Source organism: Chlamydotis macqueenii, chromosome 20 (assembly GCF_036417535.1).
Source record: "Chlamydotis macqueenii isolate bChlMac1 chromosome 20, bChlMac1.mat, whole genome shotgun sequence".
Lineage (NCBI taxonomy): Eukaryota > Metazoa > Chordata > Aves > Otidiformes > Otididae > Chlamydotis > Chlamydotis macqueenii.
Window position 1 is genome coordinate 2034510 of NC_141575.1, and position 26337 is coordinate 2060846.

General features: G+C 40.9%; 1 protein-coding gene and 1 long non-coding RNA gene across 26 annotated transcripts in view; one reads left to right on the top strand and one right to left on the bottom strand.

Annotated features, from left to right (window-relative positions):
- STRBP (spermatid perinuclear RNA binding protein) overlaps positions 1-26337 on the top strand; it is a 68436-nt gene that overhangs the window by 29971 nt on the left and 12128 nt on the right. For 8 of the 15 annotated variants that reach the window (XR_015260767.1, XM_086764229.1, XM_086764227.1 and 5 more), the window contains exons 5-17: positions 1770-1914; positions 7328-7422; positions 7835-7930; positions 8669-8780; positions 9372-9469; positions 9952-10063; positions 10724-10849; positions 11664-11863; positions 14206-14364; positions 16455-16589; positions 17867-18007; positions 19640-19763; positions 21924-21968. Coding sequence is in view for 14 of the 15 variants with exons in the window: in XM_086764229.1 (XP_086620355.1) it covers positions 1770-1914; positions 7328-7422; positions 7835-7930; positions 8669-8780; positions 9372-9469; positions 9952-10063; positions 10724-10849; positions 11664-11863; positions 14206-14364; positions 16455-16589; positions 17867-18007; positions 19640-19763; positions 21924-21968 (1588 nt within the window). In the remaining variant the exon portion in view is untranslated. Of the gene's footprint in view, positions 1-1769; positions 1915-7327; positions 7423-7834; positions 7931-8668; positions 8781-9371; positions 9470-9951; positions 10064-10723; positions 10850-11663; positions 11864-14205; positions 14365-16454; positions 16590-17866; positions 18008-19639; positions 19764-21923; positions 21969-24073; positions 25012-26337 lie in introns of those variants that run through there. The other 7 variants (XM_086764235.1, XM_086764231.1, XM_086764237.1 and 4 more) reach the window with 7 other exon arrangements.
- The window catches only part of LOC147598213 (uncharacterized), a 29054-nt gene continuing 20730 nt past the window's right edge, over positions 18014-26337 (bottom strand). For 3 of the 11 annotated variants that reach the window (XR_015260771.1, XR_015260770.1, XR_015260768.1), the window contains exon 4: positions 24344-26010. This is a non-coding gene — a long non-coding RNA (uncharacterized LOC147598213). Of the gene's footprint in view, positions 19207-24343; positions 26011-26337 lie in introns of those variants that run through there. The other 8 variants (XR_015260769.1, XR_015260772.1, XR_015260773.1 and 5 more) reach the window with 5 other exon arrangements.

Sequence of the window (26337 nt, forward strand, 5' to 3'; positions counted from 1 at the left end):
TGTGTTTTACCATTTTGGGCCGCTGTTTGTTCGCATAAAGGGCTTGTTTTAATGAGCTAATCTGCCTGCAGTTGTGGCCCTGTCTGTAGCTGAAAATGCTAAGGAACTATTGAGTAGTAAAGAGTAAATTTTACTTGTTTGTAGTGAGGCATGAGATGAGGAGGATTGAAAGTGGTAAAAAAAAGTTAGCATATGCTTCAAAAAAAGTGAGAACAGCAGAACAGACGTGATTAAAAGATGTGAAGACTGCAATAAATTAAAGGAACAAGTAGGTAAGATCCTGTGGGGAAGATTGAGAGGGGAAGCATTATGGGAAAACGTGAGGTAAGAGGAACCTGACTCACGAAACGAGCTGTAGCTGTAATGGGCATAAAAGACAACGAGAGGTTCTGCAGACACATCAGGTACAGGAGGGAGAAGGAAGGTGAAGGTGTAGGCCCATTAGTGGACAAAAAGAGCAAATGAGGTGCAGAGATGTTAACAGCTTCTGCTTTGCTTCTTTGAAGGCCAGTAGTGAGCAGATGCTGAAACACTTTCATCCTGGAGGAGTGCAGATGGAACAAGGAAAGAAGTTAGAATATACGTGAGATACGTTCTAACCGTATGGTCCCACTGAAAGAAACTCGCAGCCGCAAGGAATAGCGTTAGGGCTCTGCCCGTCTGTGGTTATCTTTGCACTTCTGGAGGCTGAGAGAGGTCCCAAAGCCCTACTGAAAGACCTGCAGGTACAGATCACTTGAGATAGCTCTGACACAATGCACGTTAATGGAACAAGTTATAAGGCAGTTTGTAGTATTATCTAGAAAAGAAATCTAAGCAAGAAAGAAAAAGTTTATCAAAAACTATTTAAAAAACATGATTTATTGGCGTGCTGTCAAGAGAGGAAGGTCAGGTTTTCCAGGCATTGTCAGGGGTCTCTCCTGGGGCTGGTATTAATGAATGGAGCTGGTGGCAGTGGGGTCTCGTGTCCAGTTTCAGGTGCTGTGTGGAAAGGGAGTGAGAGATGGACAGACAAGTTGGAGAAAATCAGATGAGTGAGAATAAGCACCTAGAGAACCACCTAATCAAAATGATCTGGTTTGGCGAAAGTCAAGATGGAATGCAGGTGTTAAGTTTTAAGACATTCATGGTTATTTATAAAGGGACAGTAACTCAGTATCTCACGTGGCTACCAAAGGTAGGATGGGAAATAATTGGAACTGCAGCAGGGGGCAGTTTGTTCCAGGTCATCTAAATTCTATTTGTGGCTAAGAATCGGAACAGACCATTTGGAGGGATGGTGAAATTCTGTTGCTAGGGCATCTGAAGAACGTCTTACGGTCGGTAAGAGACAGCCAAGGTACGTTTGGTCATACTGCATGGCAGGTACATGGACGGGGCAAGCTGGTGCGGCTCCTGCGCTGGAATCTGTCGTCCGTTTGCACTCCAGTGACTCCGTTGGTCACAGGAGAGGTTTTACATTTAGAGGCAGTGTTTCCGGGGAAGTGTGTACTTGCTAAGGACAAAAGTTGCTGGTGGTATTGCGCACACTAGCAGCTATGAAAGTCAGAGTGGGACTACTTAGTATTCTCATTAAATTTGCTGCAGACCTTTTTTCTTAAGCATGTTACTGGGGTTTTTCTGTTTATTTTTAATGAGGGAAGCAAGGCCTTATTTGTTATTACAATGTCTTGTAGGCTTCTCATTAGTTGAGGCATATGCACATACAGAGATTCTGTGGTTTTTCAGTTGATTGCGAGATTCTTGAAATCTTTCTTGGTGACTTTCAGAAACTTACAGAAGAGAAGTATCTCGTGGAGGAGCATGTAAATGAGGCAGCTATTATTATTCGTAACACCAAGGAGCCCAGGCTAACTTTGAAGGTGATACTCACATCCCCTCTCATTCGAGATGAAGCAGAGAAGAAGGAAGGAGGTACACAGAGCGTTTTAACTTGTTTTTAAGCCTGTTCTATCTAAATGCCTTGACTGTGCAGCACAGGGTTTATTGGGAAGTTTTTAATTGTGCATCGTATACTAACTAGACTGGCTATTGCCCCAATAGGTTACATTATTTGTGCCTTAAAAAGACAACAGTCACTTAATTTTCCTGTCAATACGCATAGTTTTCATTTGCAAGCAATATTGCTACTGTGTTAAGTTTGACATACAATTAGATCTCGGTCCTCCTTTCTTTCAGACTTGCTAGTTAATTCTTGGGCATCCCAGCGCTGCACAGTCTTGTTTTCAAATTAAGTCAGTCAAGTGGGATTGGTCGTAGTATCCTGAAAACTCGTAAAATTGTTTCTCTTTTTTATATTTAAAAAAAATTCTCCTGCAAAGCTCGCAACTGTGTCGTCCTGGCCCTCAATTTTTATTAATTAATGGTACATATGTGCATGTCTCTGGCTTTAAGAATTTCCTAAATGGGATACAGTTGAAGTTGCAGTGCTGTAATACAGTACTTTTGCTTCTGAATTGAACATTGTACCTCATGTCCTTAGAGCAAAATAGATATAGAGAACTGTAACTTAGTTTCTTTCTGTTCCTTCTCCCTAACTATGTGCTGTCCAATATAGCCATACGCCCCTTGTCAAGGAATGTTGACTGGTGGTATCAATGAGGTTGGAAACAAACCAAGAGAAACAGAGAAGAGCAAACATAGCCGTACTTTGTTTTATTTTAAAAATCTTGTCAGTAATTTCTGCTTCCACTTCCCAAACCTATCCCTAGAAACTTTGCCACTGGATGATGTCAGACCTTTGACCAACTGGCCACTCTCTGTCATGACAACTGAGGCAGCTGGGCCCATGTGGGCTAGGGAACTCCCTGTCGCTCTCTTCCCATTTCTAGACTTGCCACAAGTCCTTTGCTTCCTCCCTTCTCCCACATGAAAACCGACACAATGAGAAATGTTGGTCAGTTTCTCCTCATTTTTGTTTGAGGCAATGGCAGGAAGGATCCCTTTTCAAATGAAATGTACCACTTTGGCAGCAGTTGGATGCAGAAAAAATCTTACAAAACAGATGAATGGCAAAGATTTCCTAATTGCAATGTCAGTGTATTCTCAAATTAGTAACCGTACTCTTTTGCAAGACCATTAAAAATAAATTGCGTATTACTGCAGTGGTCCTTCAGTTTCCCATAAGATGCTGAGATCAGCCCTGCTGTCGTTGCAGCCGATACATGTTTGTGAGAAAGCACAAAGTGGAGAACAAATTTTAATGGTTAAAGATTTGTAAGATTCTCATAAGGGAATAGATACAGTTTGGCACAAAGGCTTCAAGTATTCCCTGGCAAAAAGGGCAGTAAACTGTACGGACCCCTGAGTTCATCTCAAACTGAATGAGGATTTGAATTTTTATGCTTTCCTATATTTAAAATGTAGGTGTTTTGTTTTATTTTCAATATCTTAAAATATTTTCAAAATTCAGTACATTTTAAAAATTGGTTCAACTACCTCTCTTAGAGCGGCGTTATGCTGTCACTCTGAGCAGCTGATGAGGACAGTTAATAGGGTAATGGAGCTTGTTTTAAAGCCCAGGTCCTTTGACACTGATTCATCACAAGTGAACAGAGATTTATCGTGTTCCTTTTCAGAGGTATGTGAAATACTATGCAGATGTCAGTAGGTAAATTGAAAGGCATGAGGGATAGTTTTTTTCCATAATGTTGCCAACCATATTTAGGTCACTTTCACTTAGATTCAGACCAAAAAGGCTTCATTCATATCCAGTATCAAGGGAAAATACTCAGAGAAACTATCTGGTGAAAATCCCCAAAGAAAGTACTGCCATTTTTTGTCAATGCTCCTCAACAATGCCAATGAAATGTAAATACACTTTCTATGCAGTTTTAAAAACTGGTTTGAGTCTATTCCATGCTTTCTTTGGAATGGAGGAGCTCAGTACGCGTGTCAACTTGCCTTTCATCTTCCATGTAAGAGAGGCCGCTGGGCTGGGCGCTGCCCTGTGCCGGGAGCCGCTGCCCCGGGGCCGTGCCCGTGGCGCGAAACTGACCAAGGTTTCGGGTTCGGTGGGATTGGCACTAATCTGCCCTCTAACCAACCGGCGGGGTTCGGCGCAACCGGCCGCGCTGCCAGTGCTCCCATCTGTTCTGTAGGAATGCTGTGTGTGCCTTCATGCCCTGATGTCAGAATGTATCGAAAAACATTCCTGGATTTCTCTTCAGTTCCCACCTCTTTGGAAAAGTGTTCATGTTTAAGATGTGGTGTTTGTCCTATTTGTTTTTGCTGCTTGTTAGCAAAAATAAATAGTGGACCAGTGTGTGTGTGCATTTTGGTGTTTCTCACAAATGGCTATCCATAAAGCTCTGCTTTCTCATGTTGAGTTGAGAAGTCAAGCATCTAAAATTCCTGCATTTTGCATCAGCTGAAATTTTAAACTTCTTAAGAAATGGAATTTTTAGTCATAGCATCAAATATAAACTGGGCTTTCCAGACCAGAAAATTGTGGCTTGCAAATCAGTTGTTGTTACTGAGCATACAGTAACAACAAGCCTATGTAATAACGAACAAGTTAATTTACCAAAGTGGGGCTGAAATCAACCTTGCTCCTTGAGCAGCTACTGCCTAACAGTCTGCCCCTGCCGCCCTTGCTGGGCAGACGCAGCCAGCGATGCTCCAAAGGTGCCAAGTGCCTTTGGAGGGGCAGCGAGCCACAGATTTACCTGGCCTCTCCAGAGAAGACAGTGCCCCTGGTGTGGCTGGCTGCAGGTGAGGTCGGCAGCTACTGTGTGAAGAGAATACACACAGCAAGGGGGGAGAGAACTGCTGAAGGATTGGATCTGTGTTGCGTAAAGTGAGCTAATGTCAGGGCTTTCTTATTAACTGTTTGTTAAACTCCTTGTATCACTGCCCTTGTTAAAACCACAAGGAAAAAAGTAAAGCTTTGCAATTACATTTGAAAACTTTGATTTGGTCTCACTTTCCTGACTGGCAGAGCATGAAGAAACATGCCATTCTCCTGAGGGTGTGGAAAGGGAGCCTGCTGCAAGCCGCTCGCCCTCTCACTGCCTGTTCTCTTCATCTTTCCGTTTAATAGAATCTTGCACCCAAAAGTTGGCTGACTGCAACATCTGCAAAAGGTGCTCAGGACACTGTCCTGAATTGGCAATTGGCAAAATTCTCCAAGATACTTGGAACTTACACCTTTGGAAACAGCCTTAATTCTGTAGGAAAAAGTAAGATTCTAACTTGTTGAAAACAAATTAAATCTTAAAAGAATAGAAAAGCCTTTTCATTCACCTGAATGACGGATGACATATATTCTGGTTTTGTGTTTTGTAGTTTAAAGGAAAAATTCATTTACTTTGTCAATGGCTGCAACACACTTCAACAAAGCCTAAGTAAAAGTCCCTAGGCATTTAAAGATCCACTTCATTGCCAAAAATTAATGATTTTGCAATCAGTCACCTTTGCCATTTCTAACGTTTTAAAATAAGATTCTGATCATTCATTGACAGTAGTTGTTTTATACAATATATGAGCTTTAAGCAGATGTTTATATTGTCCACAACAAAGTTTTCTTACAGAACCACAGAGACTACATGTAGTAATCTTGTGCCACAAAACGTTACTCCTGAAAACAATGAAACTGCAAAGGAAATTGAGAAGCAAATCTTGTGTTCCAAAAGGACCTTAATGCTCATAGAAATCCAGCGCTTTGAGACTTTGCAGCTTTTATTTGGAAAACAGGCAAGAGGAGAGATAAATCCCAGTATAGTAATACTGTTGATGAGGGCAATGAGAAACAATGCAAATATCTGCTGCGAAGTTCACTGGGGTAGAAAATAAGCTTATAGCACTTCAGCCTTCTGCTGACAGCAGAGCGAGCAGGTGCGAACTGTCAGACAAGATACCTGGTTCTGTTCAGCTTTACACTGGGGTTTTTTTTGGCTTTGGGCTCTTTTATCCATCATAACATAATGTGCTTTTACCAGAGTAGCCTTCCCATTGAATGGCAGAGGAGGTGAAGCACCTTTAACATTAAAGATGCAACTGCGCGTGCAATACTATCCAAAGTAACCTATGGCAATGCACCTTGAGATGTACTAATAAATTGTACTGCAAACTTGTCCTCATATTTTAAATGCCGTGCTGGATTTTGCTTATCTAGCGTAGTCTTCAGTTTGGAATGGATATTGTATGTCATTCAGACCTGCATAGGTCTCAAGACCTGGAGAATTGACCAGTCTGAATAATGAAAAGACTGTATTTCCAAATCAATTATTGTGAAATAAAGAGTAATTATGTATTCATAGGAAAATAACATAGTCAAGGTTTTAGAGCCATGATTAATTCAGTTCTTCCAATATGTTCTTCTGTCAGCTGAAAACTAAAATCTTTTTAATCTGATTTCACAGATATGCAAAATCAGTCATTTGTACAGAGTTTCCAGAGAATCTGGATGCTAATAACACCTTAGGATAAAAAAAAGAAAAAAAAAAATCAGGGAAGAAAGGACTGATGCGTAATGTCCCTCAATACAGAATCGAACGTGACTACTAAAAGCAGTTTGTTGCATGCTGGATAAAAAAAAAAAAGAGAAAAAGAAAAAAAAGGAAAATGTGTAAGCCTGCACAGAAGATATCAGTGTCTTGTCTCTCAAATCCTTCTCTGAATTTCCTCTGTTGGTTTCAGTTGCTGTTGGGAAGAGAGATTTCTACAAGAGAGAACTGTGTCTCTAATAATCTGGAAGTTACCAAACTTACTTCTTTCATATGTTCTGGTTATATGAAAGACTAATCGAACTCTAAAATTTCATACTAGCACTTCTTATGTATTTCTTTAATTGAATTATATTGGCTAGCACTGTTCATGCAATAATATTTCAAATATATTCAATGTTTTTCTTTGGAATTCTCAACAATTGCATGGACAATTTTTTTATATACCCCTCCAAGGATGTCTTCCTCTTGTCAAAAGAAGCTTGTCTCTTTGAAATTCTGTGCCACTTTTGTGGAATAAAAGTCACAAAGTCGGGAAAGAAGAGGAAAAAAAAAAAGCACAATGCAACCCAACCAAAAAAAAAGTGCTATATAGCTATTTTCTGCCCTGAAATGTGTCTACATTTTTAATAAGATCCCAGATTGTTTGTAGCAGTGCCCATCTTTATTATTACTGTTATTTTACAAGGAGTGAATGCCTTTGCTTCTGTTGCACACGTGCACATTTACTACTTTTTATGGCTTGTTTAAATTAAAATAACACAGTGCACTTAAATTCTGGGAGTCTTATTATCTCATTGAGATGCTGCCGCTCTTTTTGTATTGTGACAGAAACCCCTTGGTCAAATTGTATCTGTCTCTTTTTATCCCATTTTTACCAGTAGATAATGTTGCGATGAAAGATCCTCCGGACTTATTGGACAGGCAGAAATGCCTGGAGGCCTTGGCGTCTCTGCGGCACGCCAAATGGTTTCAGGTTGGCTATTTGTTCTTACCTTGTTGTTATTGTAGCCTTACGAGGTTTAATTTGAGACAGTTTTAATTTTAATGCCTCTTTAATTTCTGACTAGTCCCTAATAGAGCGAAGGTCTAGAATTCCGAATTCAGTGCTGTTCTGTACGAGGGCAGACGTGACAGGTAGACAGCCAGCTGGTCTAGAGTTGTCATGAGGCTACAGAAGCGATCTTGACATTTTGCTTCCTTTTTATATGTCTCTCTAAGTTGAAGCACTTTACCTTTATATAACTGTTTATTCTGCATGAAGCTGATTAAGTATTAAGTAATAATAATTAAAATACCTGTCCCAGGACTCTGTGCATTTTAAAAAGAAAAGCAAAATTGAAGGCCAGGTTCTTGCAGGTGTATTGGAATCATTTTGTTTGTTTTAGGCCAGGGCAAATGGACTAAAATCATGTGTAATTGTCCTTCGTATTCTGCGAGATTTGTGCAACAGAGTCCCCACATGGGCACCCCTGAAAGGATGGGTAAGTACAGAAGGAGGTGAAGGCCGCACGGTCAGGTCTGAGATCTCCTGAGAATGTAGCAGTGTCTGGATTGCAGCAAACAGTGCATTGTATGAATCTCCTCCTTAAGCCTCCCTTCCTTTTACTCCCCATTAACTGTCCCTGTGTAGAAAAGTGCTTATGGAAAGGAAAGAGAAGGCGAGTATTTGTCCAGTCTGTAAGATGTACAGATACCACGGAAAGAGACATAATGTTGTAGGGCCTTGCGCATCCTTGCGCAATAGAATTCCACTTGTTGCCTCCAAGTTTAGCTTTTCAAAAGTATCCTGCTGCCATAACAGTGCTGCTCCTACCAGAGGATACCATTTCACGTTAGCAGGTTTGGGGAGGGCCAAATGCTCTGCATATTCAGAGAGGAACACTTTGTAGGTCAGTGGAGGCAGTTTTCTCTCACATAGAAGCGATAAGCCTTTGAGAGGAGAATATTCAAGTGATTTGGCTTTAGGAGGCTCCTCCTAGACTTCCTGGGCAGTTAATGGAGAGCAGCTAGTTTCCTCACAAGTTGACTCAGAGCAGGGAACAAATACCTGTGCCATGAACTGTCCTCTGGGATGGCCTGGGTTGCTCTCTGTCAGATCTGTAGTGGATTAAAAATGAAGCTAGCTGCTGTGAATATTTTTTTCCCCTCTACCTCTCCATATTTAACTGCAGTTCCAGTTACCCTTGTGTCCATACTAATCGTAATTTAATGTCTTCTAGCCACTCGAGCTTATATGTGAAAAATCTATAGGTACTTGTAATAGACCTCTGGGCGCTGGGGAGGCATTGCGACGAGTGATGGAGTGTTTGGCATCTGGAATTCTGCTTCCCGGTAAGGGGCCAAATGAATCTCAGGAACGCAAAAGGTTGATTAGGCAGCCTTAACATTTTGCTGTTGCTGTATGATTGGATGAAAAATGCCTGCCTTGAACTCCTAACCTGTGGCAGTGCTAATTGAATGGATTTTTATTTAAAAATAAAAGAAAAATAAAAAGGAGGAAGTTGCAGGGTTATAACTCTTTAAGCGAGTACTTCTGATGCAGCAGAAGTTAATGGGGAATGTTAGGTTTGTTTATAAACTAACTCCTGTCTCATTAAGGGATTGCAAACAACCGTCTGCTTTCAATAGATTCATCTAAATCTACATATCTGTCCAAATAATTTGTTTTTTTAAACCTACTGTATACTTTAGTAGTATACATGCTGTTATACATGCGTGGTGTTAACCCTGGTAAGTTCTGTGGGCACTGCTGCAAGGGAGTAAAATCTTGGGGTTAGCTTGTTTCGTATGATGTTTGGATCCCTTACTGGAAAAGGTGCCCTTCCCACTCTGCTGAAGACAGACTAGACTATCTGTCAGTCCCCATTTTCATATCGCTTCTCGTTTACTCTCGATGATCTGCATTGCCTCTTTCCCTCCTAGGAGGCCCTGGTCTGCATGACCCCTGTGAACGGGAGCCAACAGATGCATTGTCTTATATGACAGTTCAGCAAAAAGAAGCCATTACGCACAGCGCTCAGGTAGAAAACTCTTACTTCTGAGGAGCTAGATACTATGACAGTGGAAATTTCAGCTCAATAATACAATTAATTCTCTGCCAGAATAGCTTATTTTAATGGCAGTCCTGACAGTTCTTCCAGTGCACTACCCTGGAAAGATGAAATGATAGTTTGTGAGTGCAGAAGTTAAACGTGTATGAAATCTGATCCTTGCAAAAGGCAGTCTGATGTCTGTGCACCACTTGCATCCCACCTCAAGTGCTTATGGCACAGAGCCCTTGAGTAGGCTCCCTGTCAGTGCGCCCTGCACTTTGTCTTACAGCAATTAATGAGTTTAAAATCTTTAGACATGAGTGTTTTCTACAGCTATCATAGGAGTTAGCTGTGGAAGCTACCTTCTCATAGAATAAGTGGTTTCGTGTCTACAAACTTAAGTAGAAACTTAGACCACCGAGGTAAAGTAGTGCTGTGATGTAACTTACATTTCTACTGTCACCTTGTAGCACGCCCTCAGATTATCAGCCTTTGGTCAAATCTATAAGGTTTTGGAAATGGATCCCCTCCCATCAAATAAGTCATTTCAGAAATATTCCTGGTCAGTAACTGACAAAGAAGGTAGGTATTGTTTGCTCCAAAAATCACTAATTGGGCAGTAAACTAGGGGTTACTTTAGAATGGGTGAAATTCCTGAATTATATGCTGTGAATGCAAGGTAAAGGCTTTTCTTTGTGTTAAATGTTTTGGATTTTTTAAAAAAATATTTCATTATTAGGAGAAAATCTGGAAGTTATGTTCCTTAGAAGTACCAACAGAGGAGCAGCAGTGCAGCTTCCTTTAAGCACAAAGTCCTTTGTGGTCTGAAGAGTAAAAGTAGTATTTATGATTCTTATACTGGGGAAGGAGAGACTGTAGACTGGTCAAAAAGCATGTAACAACTGTTCATAATAAGAATTGCTCAATAATTCTTCCTAGGAAATAATATACCTACATTAAAAATGAATTTCCTTGTGTATTTTTGTAAAAACAATACTACTAGAGTTCTTGCCTCAGACTAACTGTAGAAACCACCACTGCAGAATTACACTACTGATATCACAGATGATATTGGAAACAGACATCTTGCGTGGCACGGTACAGCGAGTAATAAGCTGATATTGGCTTACGTGTAACACTAAGAAAGCTTTGACTGATGGCTGAGTTCTTTTCATTGTAAACATGCAAGGAACAGTATGGGACTAATCAGATTCCTGCTGTGGAATTTTGTTTTTCTACTAGCATATCCATATTACAAGGAAATTTATACCCTAGGTACAGGCTCATCTGCTCTAAAGAGACCATTTGAAGATAGTGTTGGGGATGATAAAGATCCAAATAAAAAGATGAAGCGTAATCTGAGGAAAAGTAAGTGCAGTGCTTCTCCATTCTGTTTTCAAAGATCTGTTGTACAGTGGGAGCTGGCTCAAAGGCTGCTCTGTGCTGGTGTGGAATAGCATGTGAAAAAGTCTTTGGAACAAAAAATGTTGTCGCTATCACCCCGCATTCAGAATGTCAAACACGTCTCTTACTGTGCATCTGAATTTCCCCTGGCATGTTTCACTAACTGAAGGAGTTGCATTTTTAAATGGTGTTACCTGTTCAGTTACAGTACAATTTAAGTTGCCTAAGCAGCTGAGCTATTTTATTGATAATGTGTGAAGATTTGCCTCTTTGCATTTTTCCTCTTCTGGAGCTAGTTATTGGTCTCTCAAGACCTCCCACAAGAAAAATAAAATGCTTTATCTACAAAACACTGACATTGCACATATGCACAGCCTAGAAGTCTCTCAGCATAGCTGCGATCCACTCAGTGCTGGGGACTATTTTCATTGTGCTGCTTTGGTGCCAGTTCTGGATCTGGTTCCTTACTACCTATAAAACTTGTTACTCCTTTTATAGCAGCCAGGAATAACATAGCTAGCTGCAAAAGAGTTACATTAACAATATTTTTAAAATGAGTAATTAAAGTTTTTACCTGAAAGTAGGAAGGCTTATTAAGGACTTAACAGCTGTATGGCTATCCTCAACCTGAGACGCTGAGGGGTTGTTTTGCTCCTTTACACATACAGAAGGCACTGAAATGCAAACTGTTTAATTTTTTTGTTCATCTTGTTTTGTTCATCTCCCCTATTTTCTTTCCCCCCCTCCTCTACCACCCCCTTCTACTATCTTGTGCTAGTTCTAGATAGTAAAGCAATAGATCTCATGAATGCTCTGATGAGGCTGAACCAAATCAGGCCAGGGCTTCAGTATAAGCTGCTGTCACAGTCTGGCCCAGTCCATGCCCCAGTCTTCACAATGTCTGTAGATGTTGATGGTACGACATATGAAGCATCAGGACCTTCTAAGAAAACAGCCAAGCTCCACGTGGCAGTGAAGGTAAGGCAGCCTGAAGTAATCTGCTAACTGCAGATCTTGGAACAGCAAGTATGAAATGCGGTTAGACTGAGTAATATGCAACCTCAAAATTTAAAAAAAATTGGATGAAACTGAGCCACTACCTATGTACTCTAAACACAGCTGGGCATGGTTCAAGGAGCATCACTGGTTTTATACTAGCGGAGGGGAGGGAGAACTTCCCAGGGCTCTGCAGGTCAGCTCATGTGGCAATGGACTGAATGTGGTGTTTAAGTTCTGGACTGGATGGTTTAATTTTGTTCTGCTCTGGTCCTTCCTCCTCTTGGTTTGAAAACGGTGCGTTGGTGACTCCCTCTTCCTCCCATTCCTTCTCTGTGTCCATTCCTGGGTTGTGAGCTCCTGGAAACATGGAGTTGTTTCCTTTCTTCAGTGTCTGAAGTGTATCTTTGCACACTGAGATAAACAGTGTATGTAAATGATTGGGCTCCAGTCAGTTTTTCAGTAAGAGACCAGCATCATTCAGGGACTAGTCAGCCTGCTGCTGCTTCCTCTAGGTGCCCCACACGGCAGAGCTTAGGTCTGTAAAGCAGTGATAGACTGGAAGGCCCAACGTCAGCACGAGGACAGTTCAGACTGGTAAAGCAGCCCTGGCCTGCTGGGTTTCTGGGAATAAATGAAAGTTTCCTACAGACAATTCATGTGAAAGAGAACCTCCTTTAACAGAACTGCACTTATGATAGGAACAAGCCCATCTGTCATTCTGTGCTTCATTTGGTTTTGAACAAGAATTTCCTTTTTAGAAGCTTCATCTGGCAACTTTCTGCTTTCCTTTGATTTCAGTTTTGAAAATCCCATTGTCCCATGTGCTTTCAAGTTCAAAGTGTCCAAAAGTATCTGAGGGAATGTGTTGTTCCTCCAGGAAAAGCAGCAGCTCTCTGCATGTGTGTCCTCCCAGACCTTCTGCCTCATTCTTTTATTTTGCCTCCCTCTCTGCAGTTGATATATTATTTTTTTTTTAAATACAAAACTTGCCCGGAAAAGCTGTGACTTCTCTGCCCTTGAAACTCTCTGCGTCAGCCAGATCTGTGCTGGTGCCTACCCAGCTCTGTTTTTTCTAAATTTATACATATACAAATCCTGGGCTACACTTCAAAACATCCCTGATTCAAGCCAAGAGGAAATGGGTGGTGTGGTAGAGACTAGATTTTTTTTTCTTTCTTTCTTTCTTTTTTTTTCCTAGCAGATCTGGGCCTTGCTTTCCCAGAGGGAATAATGTGACCATTTCAGTTTCTAGATCTGTCCTTTTTAAAACTTAAGAAGCCCTGAAAATGCAGCCAGAAGTACCACGACTGTATGGGAGCAGAGCCTGGAGTTACCAATGCAGTTCTCAATTGCATGTTAGAACTCAGTGATTTTTGCAAACTTTGTTCTTGGGACTAAATTTTCAGGGGAGCTTCAGGTTCTTTGCAGATTTTGGGCCTGTGTTTGGTACCTCCATGCAACTAGGTTAGGTAGCTGGGTAATGGAGAGGCTGGCCTTGCTAGTGGAGGATGTTTTTGGAGGAACTGATGAGTAGTACCTTCATCAGTACAATTTCATTTGCTATAGGGCTGCTGGTTGTAAGCAGCACGGAGAAAGCTTGGAGGTTGTGACCTGGTTTGCTAAGAGGTAGGCTTACTGCAGACAGACAGGTTGTTACTCTGCTGGCTGGGCAGTCCTTCACCTTGATTTCGGTTCAGGAGTTTGCTCCCTGTACACCTGCTCTGGAAGCATCCACCCTCTGGTGCTGCTGAAAGGCGCAAGCCAGGGAGGTGGTATCACCCCTTAGCTTCAGGGATATGTTTTGTGTACCACTTGGGTACCTAGTGGCTGTTGCCAGCAGTTTCCTAGGAAAATCCAGAAGTACTGTCTTTCAGAAATATAATGCTTTAATTCTCATAAGACTGTTTGACGTGTTTGCCTCACAGTCAATCTCGTGGTCTGTCCATATACAGAAAGAGAGGGGGAAAATGGTGTGCAAAACAATCTCCTTATCATGCCGTTAGGCAGTGTCATGCAGTGGACGCACTTCAGAATTTTAATCTGTTATTTTGCAAGGAATTCTTGAGATGATGAGTGATGCTCAGGAGTAATTGCTATCTTTGATGCTAAAACTTCAGTGTGTGTTGATTCCACTTTTGAAAACCTGGAACAATTTTCCCCATTGCTATTGTATTTTTCTCCATTTCAACACAGGAGAAAACATAATTCTAAGCAATCTGCCTTTCTTAAGTATATGGTGAATGTTTTGTGCTGTGATCAGCTTTGTTTTGTTTCTCTACTGCTACCTATTTTACAGTTCACTTCATGTGGTTCTGTGGTAGGTTTTACAAGCTATGGGATATCCAACTGGCTTTGATGCAGATGTGGAGTGTATCAGTTCTGACGAGAAATCAGATACTGAAGGTAAAAATGAAACAGTGTCTTCAATCTCAAGCAATAATACTGGAAATTCGACAGCTGACACCTCCGCTACCCTAGAGGCGAGTATTGCATTAAAAAGTACAAGGTGATGGGAGGGGTGTGGGGTTTGGTTTTTTGGGTTTGGGTTTTTTTTTTTTTTTTTTTCCTCTTCTCCCAGAAGAGGATGGCATTTTAGTTAGGGTGGTGGATGAGGAATGAGGTGTTTCCAGTCTCAAATCTGCCACTGACTTTGTACCACTGTGGACAAATAACTGATCTTTGTGCGTCCTTTCCTCAGGTTTAAGGTGGTGCATAGCCATTGTGTCCTCGTAAAACCATAAACTGAGGCACGTGTTGTCTCTTCTAGCGAGCTTATGTACGGTCTTATGATTGGGACAGCTTTATCTTGTCTGGTGCCTTTGGCCTCTAGTAATGCAAATTTTACAATTTCTGTTTTGTAACAGTTGGTTTGTCAAAAAAGTATACTCACGTAATATTTTAAACTGATACACATGAAGACCAATGAAATGTAAAAATGCATTAGGAGATGTTAAGAAATGTAAAACCTAATAGCTCTACGCATATTGAATGAGCTAGAAAACACTGCATTGAAAATGCTCCAGTTTCAATGTAATTAACTTTGGCACTTGTAGCTGAAGTCAGGTGCTACAAGGAGCATGCTGTGCTTGTTTTCTCATGGAAGTTGTAGGAAACAGTCTTCCTCAAAGGACAAAATTCCAGTAGCGGTAGTAACTTTCGCTGAATGTCCCCAGGAATGAAGCTGTGATGGGTCTGCAGTACATTAATTGGATATTTTCTTAAAGTATTTCTGGTATTTGTTTCTTTTCACCATTGAGAAACCAGGAGATGTTAAACTCATGCTTAAAATATCATTCCTGATTTCCTTGACCAGTGTTCGCAATTGCCACGAGAAGCATCCTACGTAAAGACTGAGTAACAGCTCTGATTTGTATATTCGTGTACCTGATCACTCTGGCAAGCTCTCTGGCGGTTGTACTGATAAACCATTGTAGATCCCTACTTTATTTTTTTTGTTATAATGCTTTTTTTCCAGGACTACGGGGGGCTTATGCTGTAAATATAAGTAACTGTTCTGTTCTTTGAATATTTGTCAAGAAGTTAAAAGACTAATTTCTTCAGTTGGAAGCCACTTTATTTCCAGACAGCGCATAATCACAGACAACCCAATTCACATATGTATTTAGTCCACTGAGACATTTCTAGGGAAATAAAATGTGGGAGTATTTTATACTCAACAAACTGAACTGTTAATTTGGCTTTAGAATAAAGATTTATTATATTTTATCACAAAAGCAGGCAATATTTTAAGACAACCAAGATACATCCCGAGCTGCATGACTTTGGCTTTCAGTGTTTACACTTTGAGACACTTTACTTTCAAAGGGCAGATCCTGGTACTAGGACCCTTAATCTTTATCCTAAATAAGAAGTTGTTTTTGAAAACTTTACTTTGATCTCTTAATCATGTTTTTCTTCATTAGTGAGTAGTCATTTGTGTCTGTAGCTGAGTGCACTGTAATGCAGGCTGATTTGCTGGTGCACTGAGATCTCAGCTCTACCATCCTTGCTTCCCAAAAAGTCACAGATATTTCTGCGGAAACATGTGACCAGGGATATGAGACTTTTTCAGTCAGAGCTCAGTAGTGCCAGGACGTAATTAGATCGAGAGTGCGAGGTTGGGAAGGATACTCTCTCCTTTCAGTGATAAAGCCTTCGATTTCAAGGAACTTGACACCATGCCCTCAGCTTCAGCTTTGGATACCCTCAGGGCTGAAATTCCAGGTGCACCCGGTGTAATGTTCGGTATTGTGTAGACACCAGACCAGTAGCTCTTACCAATGGAAACAAAAAAGGTGTAACTTATTTTACAGGATTGTTTGTCCCCGTGCCCTTCCGTAGCATGCTCTACTGAAGCCAAGGTAGTGTCACCTTTGATAGAGGTCTGCTCCTGGAAAGCCCACCGAGGTGTACATGTTGGGAAGGACAAGCTATTGCAGAGGCTGCACACAGTGATAACGCTGGCATTCTCTCAGTGGCCATGTGGCACTGTAAGCCACAATGCTGTAGATATTTATCTGCCTTTTGAAGAGATAAAGGCTCTAAAGCAACACTATAAATGTCTCTCTAGGTAAGAACTCAGGGTCCTATACTCACTGCAAGTGGCAAAAACCCAGTGATGGAGCTCAATGAAAAAAGAAGAGGTCTGAAGTATGAGCTCATCTCCGAGACAGGTGGAAGCCACGACAAGCGCTTTGTGATGGAGGTGAGTGAAGCAAAGTTACAGAGTTGGTAGGTAGTTTTATTAACAGTGCTTTAGTTTTTGGAGTTGCTTGCTGATACAGTTCAGATTTTTTTCTATTTTCCTTTTTGCAATGCACATCATGGTGGTGATGTTTTCAGGTTTTTGTATCACTTATTGCCGTTGAGGTGATTAGACTGGCGAAAGGAATGTCTTGTGCTTTAGGAAAGTACAGTGAGAATTAAAAATGGATTCTGACAGCCCCAAACTACATCATGTCTTGACATGAGGAGGGAAGTAGAAGATCCAGAGTTTGACAAAAATACCTAGTTTGCAAATTTTGCAAACATACTTGGTAACCGTATGTCAGTGACCTGATTTGAATCTCCTATTGCCAGCTTACCAGGGGAGTTTGGAATCACTGTAGCAGAGGGTAAACTCATTTGATTTCTCTTCTTCATCTGCTTGTGCTATCTCTGAAGTAGCCCTGGGCTCTGAAGTGGTATGAGGTAGACAGCATAGGCAAAGATCATAGAATCATAGAATGGTCAGGGTTGGAAGGGACCTTCAAAGGTCATCTGGTCCAACACCCCTGCAACGATGTTGGTATATAAGGCATTGATAACGATGAGGGGAGCCTCAAATGATCTTAACCCCCCTGTTTCTTAGTGGTATCATTCATGTGTTGAGAAGCTCAAGCATATTGGCTAAATTCAGTATCAAACAGGTATACTGGTCCTCTTTGAATTGCACTTACAGTTTCCAGATTCCTAATACCTGCGATATAATGGTTCAGAGGATCACTTAGGGATTCATTATCAGCTTCATCATCTAGAAACAATAGAAATTAGTCACATAAAAATGAGGATTTTTAAAAAATACTTTGCTTCATGAAGGCAGGTTGTGATGAACAGGGGTTTGGCCTCTTCTTCCAGGCAACAAGCAGGACCCGAGGAAATGGCCACAAGTTGTACCAGAGGAGGTTTAGATTGGACTTGAGGAAAAACTTTTTCTCTCAAAGAGTGGTAAGGCACTGGAACGGCCTGCCCAGGGAGGTGGTGGAGTCTCCGTCCCTGGCAGTGTTCAAGAGGCGGCTTGATGAGAAGCTACAGGATATGGTTTAGTAGCTGTGGCAGCAATGGTAGTGGGAAGACGGTTGGACTAGATGATCCTATAGGTCCCATCCAACCATGTGATTCTATGATTCTATGATTCATTATGGATGCACGTCACTGACCAGCGGTGCAGCATGGTATTCCTAAGGATAAATACCAGGCATAAACTCATGTCTCCGTTTTCAGGTAGAAGTAGATGGGCAGAAGTTCAGAGGTGCAGGCCCAAATAAGAAAGTAGCAAAAGCAAGTGCTGCATTAGCAGCACTTGAAAAACTGTTTTCTGGGCCTAACGCAGCAAACAACAAGAAAAAGAAGATTCTTCCTCAGGTAAGAATAGTTATTTGCTTTTCGGAATGCTCTGTTATCACAGCTCTGGGTTGGTTTACGATACAGGAACTTCTGCAGAAAGCACGTGATTTCAGTCTTTTGTTTTATGCACACATGTAAGGTTTCTGTTTTTATTCTTCTATAATTATTGTAGTATAACAATATAATCTGATAGTTGGGATCATATTGTGGGGAATACAGTAGAAAAGGAGGCACAAAGAAAGAGAGGTGCTGATTACCTGGAGGGGATACAGTAAGGTCAGTGGTTCAAGCAGCAATGATGTGGAAGTCTCTTGTGTTTCCGGCCAGAGCCATAGCGTGCTCCTTCAGGATGTAAGAGGCGTAGACTTAGGGGATAAGTCATTCGTAGCCAGGTAAAGGCCTTACCTCTGGGTTCTGGAGTAAGCTGAGATTTTTGCACCTTTTTTGCACCTTTTCAACTTTTTAGATGAGCCATTTTGTTTGGTGAGGAAGACTTGTATAATAAAAACCTTGGTCTTGTCCGTTAGGTTTAACAGCCACAATGATCTCTCAAATCTATTAAGATAAAGGTTGAGCAGAGCAGAAACTGATTAACAGTGTTCTTCCTCCAGAAGGACTACAGTCTGAACTAAATTCTAAGGATTAAAATTTGTCTCTTTTGTGCAGATACATTAGCATTAGGATTTTCCTGTCATTTCACGCTGGAGCAGAATGTATCATTAAATACACTTACAAAAGACAACAGCCAACTCTTATTTTTGCTTTTGTTCTGTGACTAGTAAGTCCTCTCCATTTCACTAAGCCCTTTAGTGCCCTTTAGGGCATTTCGGAGCATTTCAATTTCCATTACTGTGTTGAAAGTCTAGTAAATGAGAAAAACACCACCTCACAAGATAATGCTCCACATGCAGTTAAGATACGAAAATGACCTCTGATTTGGGCAACAGGTCAGTGATGCCAGTAACTGCAAGACTTGTCTTTGAAATACTTGGATTTGCATGATTTTATTGTTTTCAGGGGGCAGTCAAGGCATATAGTACAGCAAAGCTGTGCTCTGATGCAGTGAGCAACACCAGCTTCTGTAACTCCGTGCTGTTCTTTTGCTTGTAGGTGGTGACAGTGGGAAAAAGAAGGTGGCATTCTAGTAAGGTTAGGTTAAAGCACTCGAGTGTTGTCATGAGGTGGTTACTTGTCTTTGGGGTGAAATCCTGGCCCTGCTGAAGTGATGTGGGTTCAGAATGGTAGAAACAAAGACTGGGGAGAGGAAGCTTGTAATGAGGTGGGAAAGACAGCAACAAGGCACAGCAGAGAAAGCGTCAGAAGCCACCAGGGTCCATTTGTGCCCACATGACCAGAACAGGTGAATCACAGTCTGACCACGCTGACTGCAGGCTTGAGTGAAGTGAACGTGCTGGACTTGTGCGCACTGCTGTGCACTGCAGTCAGTGACCTGGCGAGAGACCCACCTGGTTTCTGTCAGTCAGATTCGTTAGGACAGTACTTCTCCATTCTGTATTCCGCCTTTCGCAAGACTAGAGCCTCAAACATGTTTAAAGAGATTTTTAAAAGGTGGTGATTTAATGCAGAAGGCCTTGTATTTCCAGCAATACTTTCACTTTCTGAATTGCTATTTTTTATTACTCTGGGCAGACTAAAGGGGTTGTCAATACAGCTGTCACTGCAGCAGTCCAGGCTGTTCGAGGCAGAGGACGAGGTGCTTTAACGCGAGGGGCATTTGTTGGGGCGGCTGCTGCTACTGGATACATAACACCAGGTAATGCACAACGCTAACACTAATAATTTAATTTTTGTCTGCTGGGGTGTTCTTTTCCATGTGTCAATCACCTACGCAAGTGATTTTTTCAACTTTAACCATCTGAGATGACAAAGAAGGGAGAAATTATGGGACTTTAAATCAAAGAGCTGAAAAACTGGCAGTACCTGTCCTTTATGAGTGTACAACTTGAAGCTTGACATGCACAGAGCACTCAGTTATGGGCATAATGGCTTTCCTGGCTTTATTATTTTATTATACGTCATCTTCGTAGTGCACTGCTGTGGCACCATTCCCAAAACTCTCTTCCTGCCTAAGAACCTCCTGGATCATGTGTCCTTTAGCATTAGGAGTGGCTTTCCCAAGAAACTCTTGTGGAGATTAAATTGGGAGGCTCGGGCGTCACTCTGCTCCCAGAAGCTTTTCACATGAATTACACATGTGAGCACAGCATCTGTTAGTAGCTTCTGTGGTGGCCAAAAAACAAAAGTAAAATAATTTCTGTTCATACTGTGGCTGGTGTTAATTCATCGTCCCTGCTGCATTGTTCTGATTAGCAGAAACATTTTTTGAAATCCAAGGGCCTTCTGGTTCACGTTTATCCTTGGTACTCACTCCACAGGGCAGGTAAGTTACTAGTCAGGATATCTCACTGCTGATTCCTTAGGGCAGATTTGCAACCATCAGAGGCAAAACTGTTCCAGCTTGAAGGACTGAAGTGCTCGGCTACTACTGGCTGGTACAAAATAGTGTAGGGTTTTTTTGTTGTGTTGTTCTATTTTTAATACGACAGGCACATAGAGTATAAGGTGTTAATATGTAAATGCAGGAAAATTATACCAAAATGTTTGTTTCTCATTCCCCTTACTTTTCAAAGTGCATTATTCTTTGTGACTCTCTGCAACACGTCTGAGTCTTGCAGGTGACATGTGAAGGGAATCTAGACATCGTTTTTACTTGGAATAAGAATCACAAATTCCTAAGAAAGGGGTGCTGGAGATTCCTTAGTCAAAGCAAATCCAATAGCTTCCAAAAAATGAAACTGATGTACCTCATACTCTGGTTTTCAGATTACAGTATGAGCTCTAACTGCACCCTCCAGCAGTTCACTCACGCTAGTAGCACAGCCCTGTTGTTTGGTAGTCTTGCTTCCTGGCACAGTCGACAGCATGTCGTCTTCATTGTTCCTGTATGTTGATGTAACTATAAATATTACAAAGTAGTAATTCATTTTTAATGGCTGTTAACATTGGTTTTGGAACTATCTTTCTGCCTGAGAATTCATTTATGAGACACTTTAACCTGCCAGGGGCATGCTTCTTGCCAGCATGGAATTACTCCAGAAATAGGTTTAATTTCCCCGCCGCTGTAGTTGTTAAGCTTTTACTGGCCTTGGCTTTCACAGATTATTTCTCTTCGTCCCCTATTCTTCTCAGAAACCTCTTGCTTTTTGTGATGGACACATGCCATCTCACCAGAAAAAAAACAAACAAACAAACCACAAACCTGTAAAGCCCTCTGAACCAGTGAGATGTAGTAACCAAGACCGGTGTTACCATATTGCTTTTTGTCTTACTCCAGAGTCATGTTTAGCTCTCTGGAAAAAAAATACTGTTCTCTTGTTTGCCTCTAGGTGTTCATGTTTCCTTTGTGGAACTTTCTTTTCTCTGTTAGAAGTGTCAGAGAAAGCAGAATTCCCAGGAGCTTTACTGATGGTGATGTGGTGTCTGCCACAGGCATCTAGCACTCCCCTCTTTATAATGGAAGTTGAGGAAAGAGACTGTTTTCTGCATCAGACTGTATTTGTATTTTAGGAAGAACATAAGCAAATATGAGATGTCTGGATCATGCCGACTCCATGCTCTGACAGTACAGACTTGAGGGCTTCAGCTGAAAGAAAATGCTAAGGAAATGAAATACAGAATTTAACTCTGCTGCTGAGGCTTGAGAAAGTCATTGGGCTGCTTGTTCTTCAGGCCACCATGTAGAAGAATTTTAATGTTTTCAGCAATATTTGTCTCTATTAGTGTGAGTTTGTTTTTTCTGTGGTCTTGCTTCATGTACCAGCAAGGGTCTCTCCCTGTGTGTTGATGTGCAAACACTGACTGTCTTCAGATACTGCAGGAAATGAAACCCATCCCTTATCTGTTTATATTGCAGGCTATGGAGCACCGTATGGGTACAGTACAGCTGCGCCAGCTTACGGTATGTACAGCCCAATAATTAACAAATTAGAAATTATATAGAAACTGTTGTGGCAGTCCAAATGTGGCAGTCCAAGGAGAAATTAAAAGAGATTAAAGCTCTTAAACCATGACAACAAGAACACTTTTATGCCATAACCTTGTGGTTCTTTTTTGGTTGGAGTAGCTTTTTTGCCTATGCTTTGCCTGATTTGTGGAAGAACTGCTTGTTCTAATTGCCTGTTCCCTTTCATACCGAAACCGAGTTGAAGTAGTTTTCTTACTTTTTACAGCCAATCTGTGCTCCATTCAAAGACTACCGAAGGGCCTATTTCAGCATCTCTGACCAATATTTATCTAAATAGCATTACAGTAACATTGGCAAAATGTCTGTCCCCAAGTGTAAGTCGCTTGTGGACAAAGCTCCCTTAACGCTGTCAACCGTATGAAATCTCCAGTACAGTCTGTGCATATACACCCACTGCCCCCAACCCCCTGCAGGCTGAAACGCTGCTGCTTGGGACAAGCAGAAGGGTTTTTGTGTAGCTTATACTGTTAGCAACCCGATTGCAAGGAAGCTAGGACATGCTCATTTGCCGCAATGCTTTTTACTAAAAAACAGAGAGTGGTATTAGGCTGGCAAAGCACTGGTTTCATTTAGATCGTAAAATAAACTAATAATCAGAGTGCTATGATAGAAGGGTTTTTCTTAACTCAGCTTCTCCCTACCCACCAGCTTTTTTTTATGCCAGACTAACAATGCATACTTCTAACTGGCCCTTTTGGTTACTTTGAATGAGGTTTATGTGGCAGTGGGAGCAAAGCAGTCTGGAGTCAGTGATATGTCCTGGCACACAAAAAGCAAGCCCACCAGAACCAGTCCCACTGTCCCTCCTGTCACAGGGACTGAGTGAAAGAAAGCCTGCTACTCAAATGACAAGCTGAGTATGTTTTAAGACCTGGAGTTTTTCATATGGGAAACTAAGCCTGCAATTTGCTATTAGTTTTCCAGCTTTTGTGGCACTTGTAATACTTGTTCCTTCAAATTCGTATAGCTTGGGCAATACCAACTCCCCGATAGCATTACAAAAGAAAAATATTTTGAAACGTTGATTTCATTACTTTCTTTTAGGGGTATGAGTTATAAACAGTGGAAGAATGCTGCTGCGTTATTAAAAATGTTCACTTTGCTTGACTAAGTCCAGCTGGTCCTATTCTGTACTCCTGCAGTGGAAAGGGGAAGGAGAATGGGCCATGGGCTGCATTTGCACTGTGGAATTTTCCCTTCAGAATGGAAACAAACCTCCCTAGTTTTAGAACTCCGGCCCTATTGCCTGGCCAAGTGCTTTGACAGACCGGCAGCTGACAGCAGTGCTGTCCTGTTGACTGTGCTCTGTGCGCTGTCGTTTGTGTTGCATTACACAAGGAACAGCTACAAGTTTTCTCAAGGGAAAATGAAAGGAAGTTTAGCTTAGGGCTTACTTCATGGTATGGATTTTTAAGGTTCTTTCCAAGCAATAGTCACAGACTATTACTAGGATGAGCGGTATCTGCAGGTATGTGTTGTTGCAAGCAGGGACACAAAGTGACGTAAGAGGAATCCTTTCCCTGCTGAAGAAAATAATACAATTGTTACTAACTTTCCTTGCAGCTTTTCTTGCTTTTTTCATTCGTTCCTTCTGTTTCGTGTTTTTTCTCATGATGCCTATTTTGGGAGCTGGATTTTAAGCACTTAGTTGTGTATATGTGACATATCACTGACTTCAAAGCATTGTGGAATTGAATGCCCCCATTTTTCACATAAAGAGTTTCTGTTTTTAATGTCTTCTGATTGTGATGCCAAGTACTGGGATAATGCTTTTTGGCTGTAAGGTAAACATGTCTCTTTGCCTTTGTAAGCTGTTGCATGTTGGGAAACTTCACTTTGATCATCTGGTGCTCTGGAATACCTGCTGTTGCTGCTTTGTGATTTCTGAATGGATACATAGGTTAAATACTAGAATTTAAATAGGCAAGATTAAAAAAACAAACAAACATTTAATTGTGCATAAGTCTGCGAGGCCACAAGAACTCTACAATAATCATGAAATCAGGCAGTTATTAATCGTTCCAGATTTGCCACTTCAGTACAGGAGAGGAAATGCAGAATAATGAAGCAGATGCAGAATTTACTGTAGGTGCTTGATTTTTGGCTGACCTACCTGGATGCTCATCAAAACTGCTGAACAGTTTCCCTGTGCGTTGTCTTTTATGTACAGCAGTGCCTGACTAGAATATTTGCAATTGTAACTGGCCTATGAAATTAACTCAGAATATAGAATGAGACAGTAGAGATTAATCATCATAAAGACTATGAAGTAGAGCTTCAAGTCCAAATACACACTCTGCTTTTGAGAAACCACACACCAGGACAAAAATAAAAGTAAACTTTAAGCTAAACCTCTGTATGAAATACTGCAAAGTGTTGAAGTCTTACTGTTTATGGGACTCTGCACCCTAAAATCACATTGACTGACCGATCTGGAAAAGGTTAATGAGAACACTACTGTAAGCTCTTATCTGACTTTCTTGGATCACTGAACTTATTTGGAGTCCTCTCCCTTTCTTCTCTCTGTAGGTTTACCCAAGAGAATGGTTCTGTTACCAGTTATGAAATTCCCAACTTATCCTGTTCCCCACTACTCATTCTTTTAGCAAATGGCAGAAGCTATACCCTATTGATCGAACAACACAGTACAGTACAGAATGTTAGAAGAAAAAAAGCCTTTTTATCCTGTTTTCTTTGAACACATACTTGAGCAAAGTCATTTGTAAAGAAACATCTTTTTCCTACTTTTTGATTTTAACAAAATGCAAATTTAGTTCTCTAAAACTTGAAAAAAATGTTCTGTGAAATGTTACCTCATTTTCAAATAACTTATACCAGCCTTCTGTTATAGGGAAGAACTAGAAGCTTAAATCTTATGTTTTAAATGAAGTATCCGATTATGTAAAATTAAATTTGTGAAGGATGTATAGAATATAAAACACTGATCACAAATAAACTGTTTTGTTGTAACACAAGAGTACTGCCTGTTTCCTAATGCAGTCACACAGATTCAGTTAATGACCTGTACTTGTTGTAGGGTTATTAAATGCAGGGCATAGTTCTTTAGAAAATAAAAATTAAAAATTTTTTAAAAAAACCAAACCCACACAGTAGAAACTTTACAGTTAACATTTAACTTTGTAAATATTATGGTGTGTAATAAACTTAGTAAAATATGGGTTAAAATATTGTTTTATCTTATTTTTTATAGTTAAGCATCAGTACCTGAGTTTCCTTATAATCTTTCAGATCAGCACACTGTAACTGTGATTTTAGACACAGTCTTAATTATACAAGAAGGCTTTTCACTTGTACACAAAACACTGAAAAACAAACAGAACAAAGGGAAATTAGTCTTAGACTGTCTCTGTATTAGGTTACATTCTGTGAAATAAGTATGAAACAAAGGAAGAGCCCACAGAAGGACTCTTCTTATGTAATGGCAGGGATACACAGTTAAGTCCGTATTGCCCAGAGAAAGGACGACAGTAATGTTACAGTCAGGTTCTTTAGAGCTCAAAAGCTGCTTGTTTTCCTTTTTCTGTTTTTACAAAGGAAAAAAAAAAGCTAAAGAAAAAAAAATGCACTTGTTCTTGTGGCCTTCTTCACTTTTCAGATTGTCTGCCCACCCTTGATTTTCCATCCACCATTTCTATAGAAATAATTTTAGTTGTCAATTTTATATTAAAACAAAGGGTTCTCCTTTTCCCCCTTACATTTCTGAGAATCTAAAGCAGCAACAAGGTCCCCATGAAAACTTGCTATTTAATTGTCCCAGTTCTTGTTGAGTGCTGCTGTGAACAGTGACACACTTCAGCCATAGGCCAGTACTTTTAGTTCTAAGAGTTGGTGCTCAAACCGAAAGAATCCTCTTTCCAATCCAGAGGGTATGCACCTGTCTGAAATTCCAGGACAGGCCCCAGCTCCACGCTGTCTCCATGTGTTGTAGACTTCTGCATAAAAACTGCTGTGGGCTCTAAAGAGGGATTCAAGTAGTCTTTATTAAGGTATCACCCCACAAAATAAGCAGCATTGTTGGTTGCACTTCTCTACTCAGACATCACCCGTTGCTTTTCAGTAGGTTTGCTTTAGTTCATGCTCTTTTAAAGATTGCCTTGATATGCTCTGTTCTCCAGCAGACCGCTGCTGAGGCAGGGGGAGCTTTATAAATGAAGAGGGTGTAAGAACAGCGTTTAAAGCAATGTGAAGTTCCTCCTCCCCTGGGCCCCCCATTATAGGGAAAGAAGTATTAGAAAAGCGTAATAAGGGGTGGCTTATGTAACAAGCTGCTTTTCTTGGAATT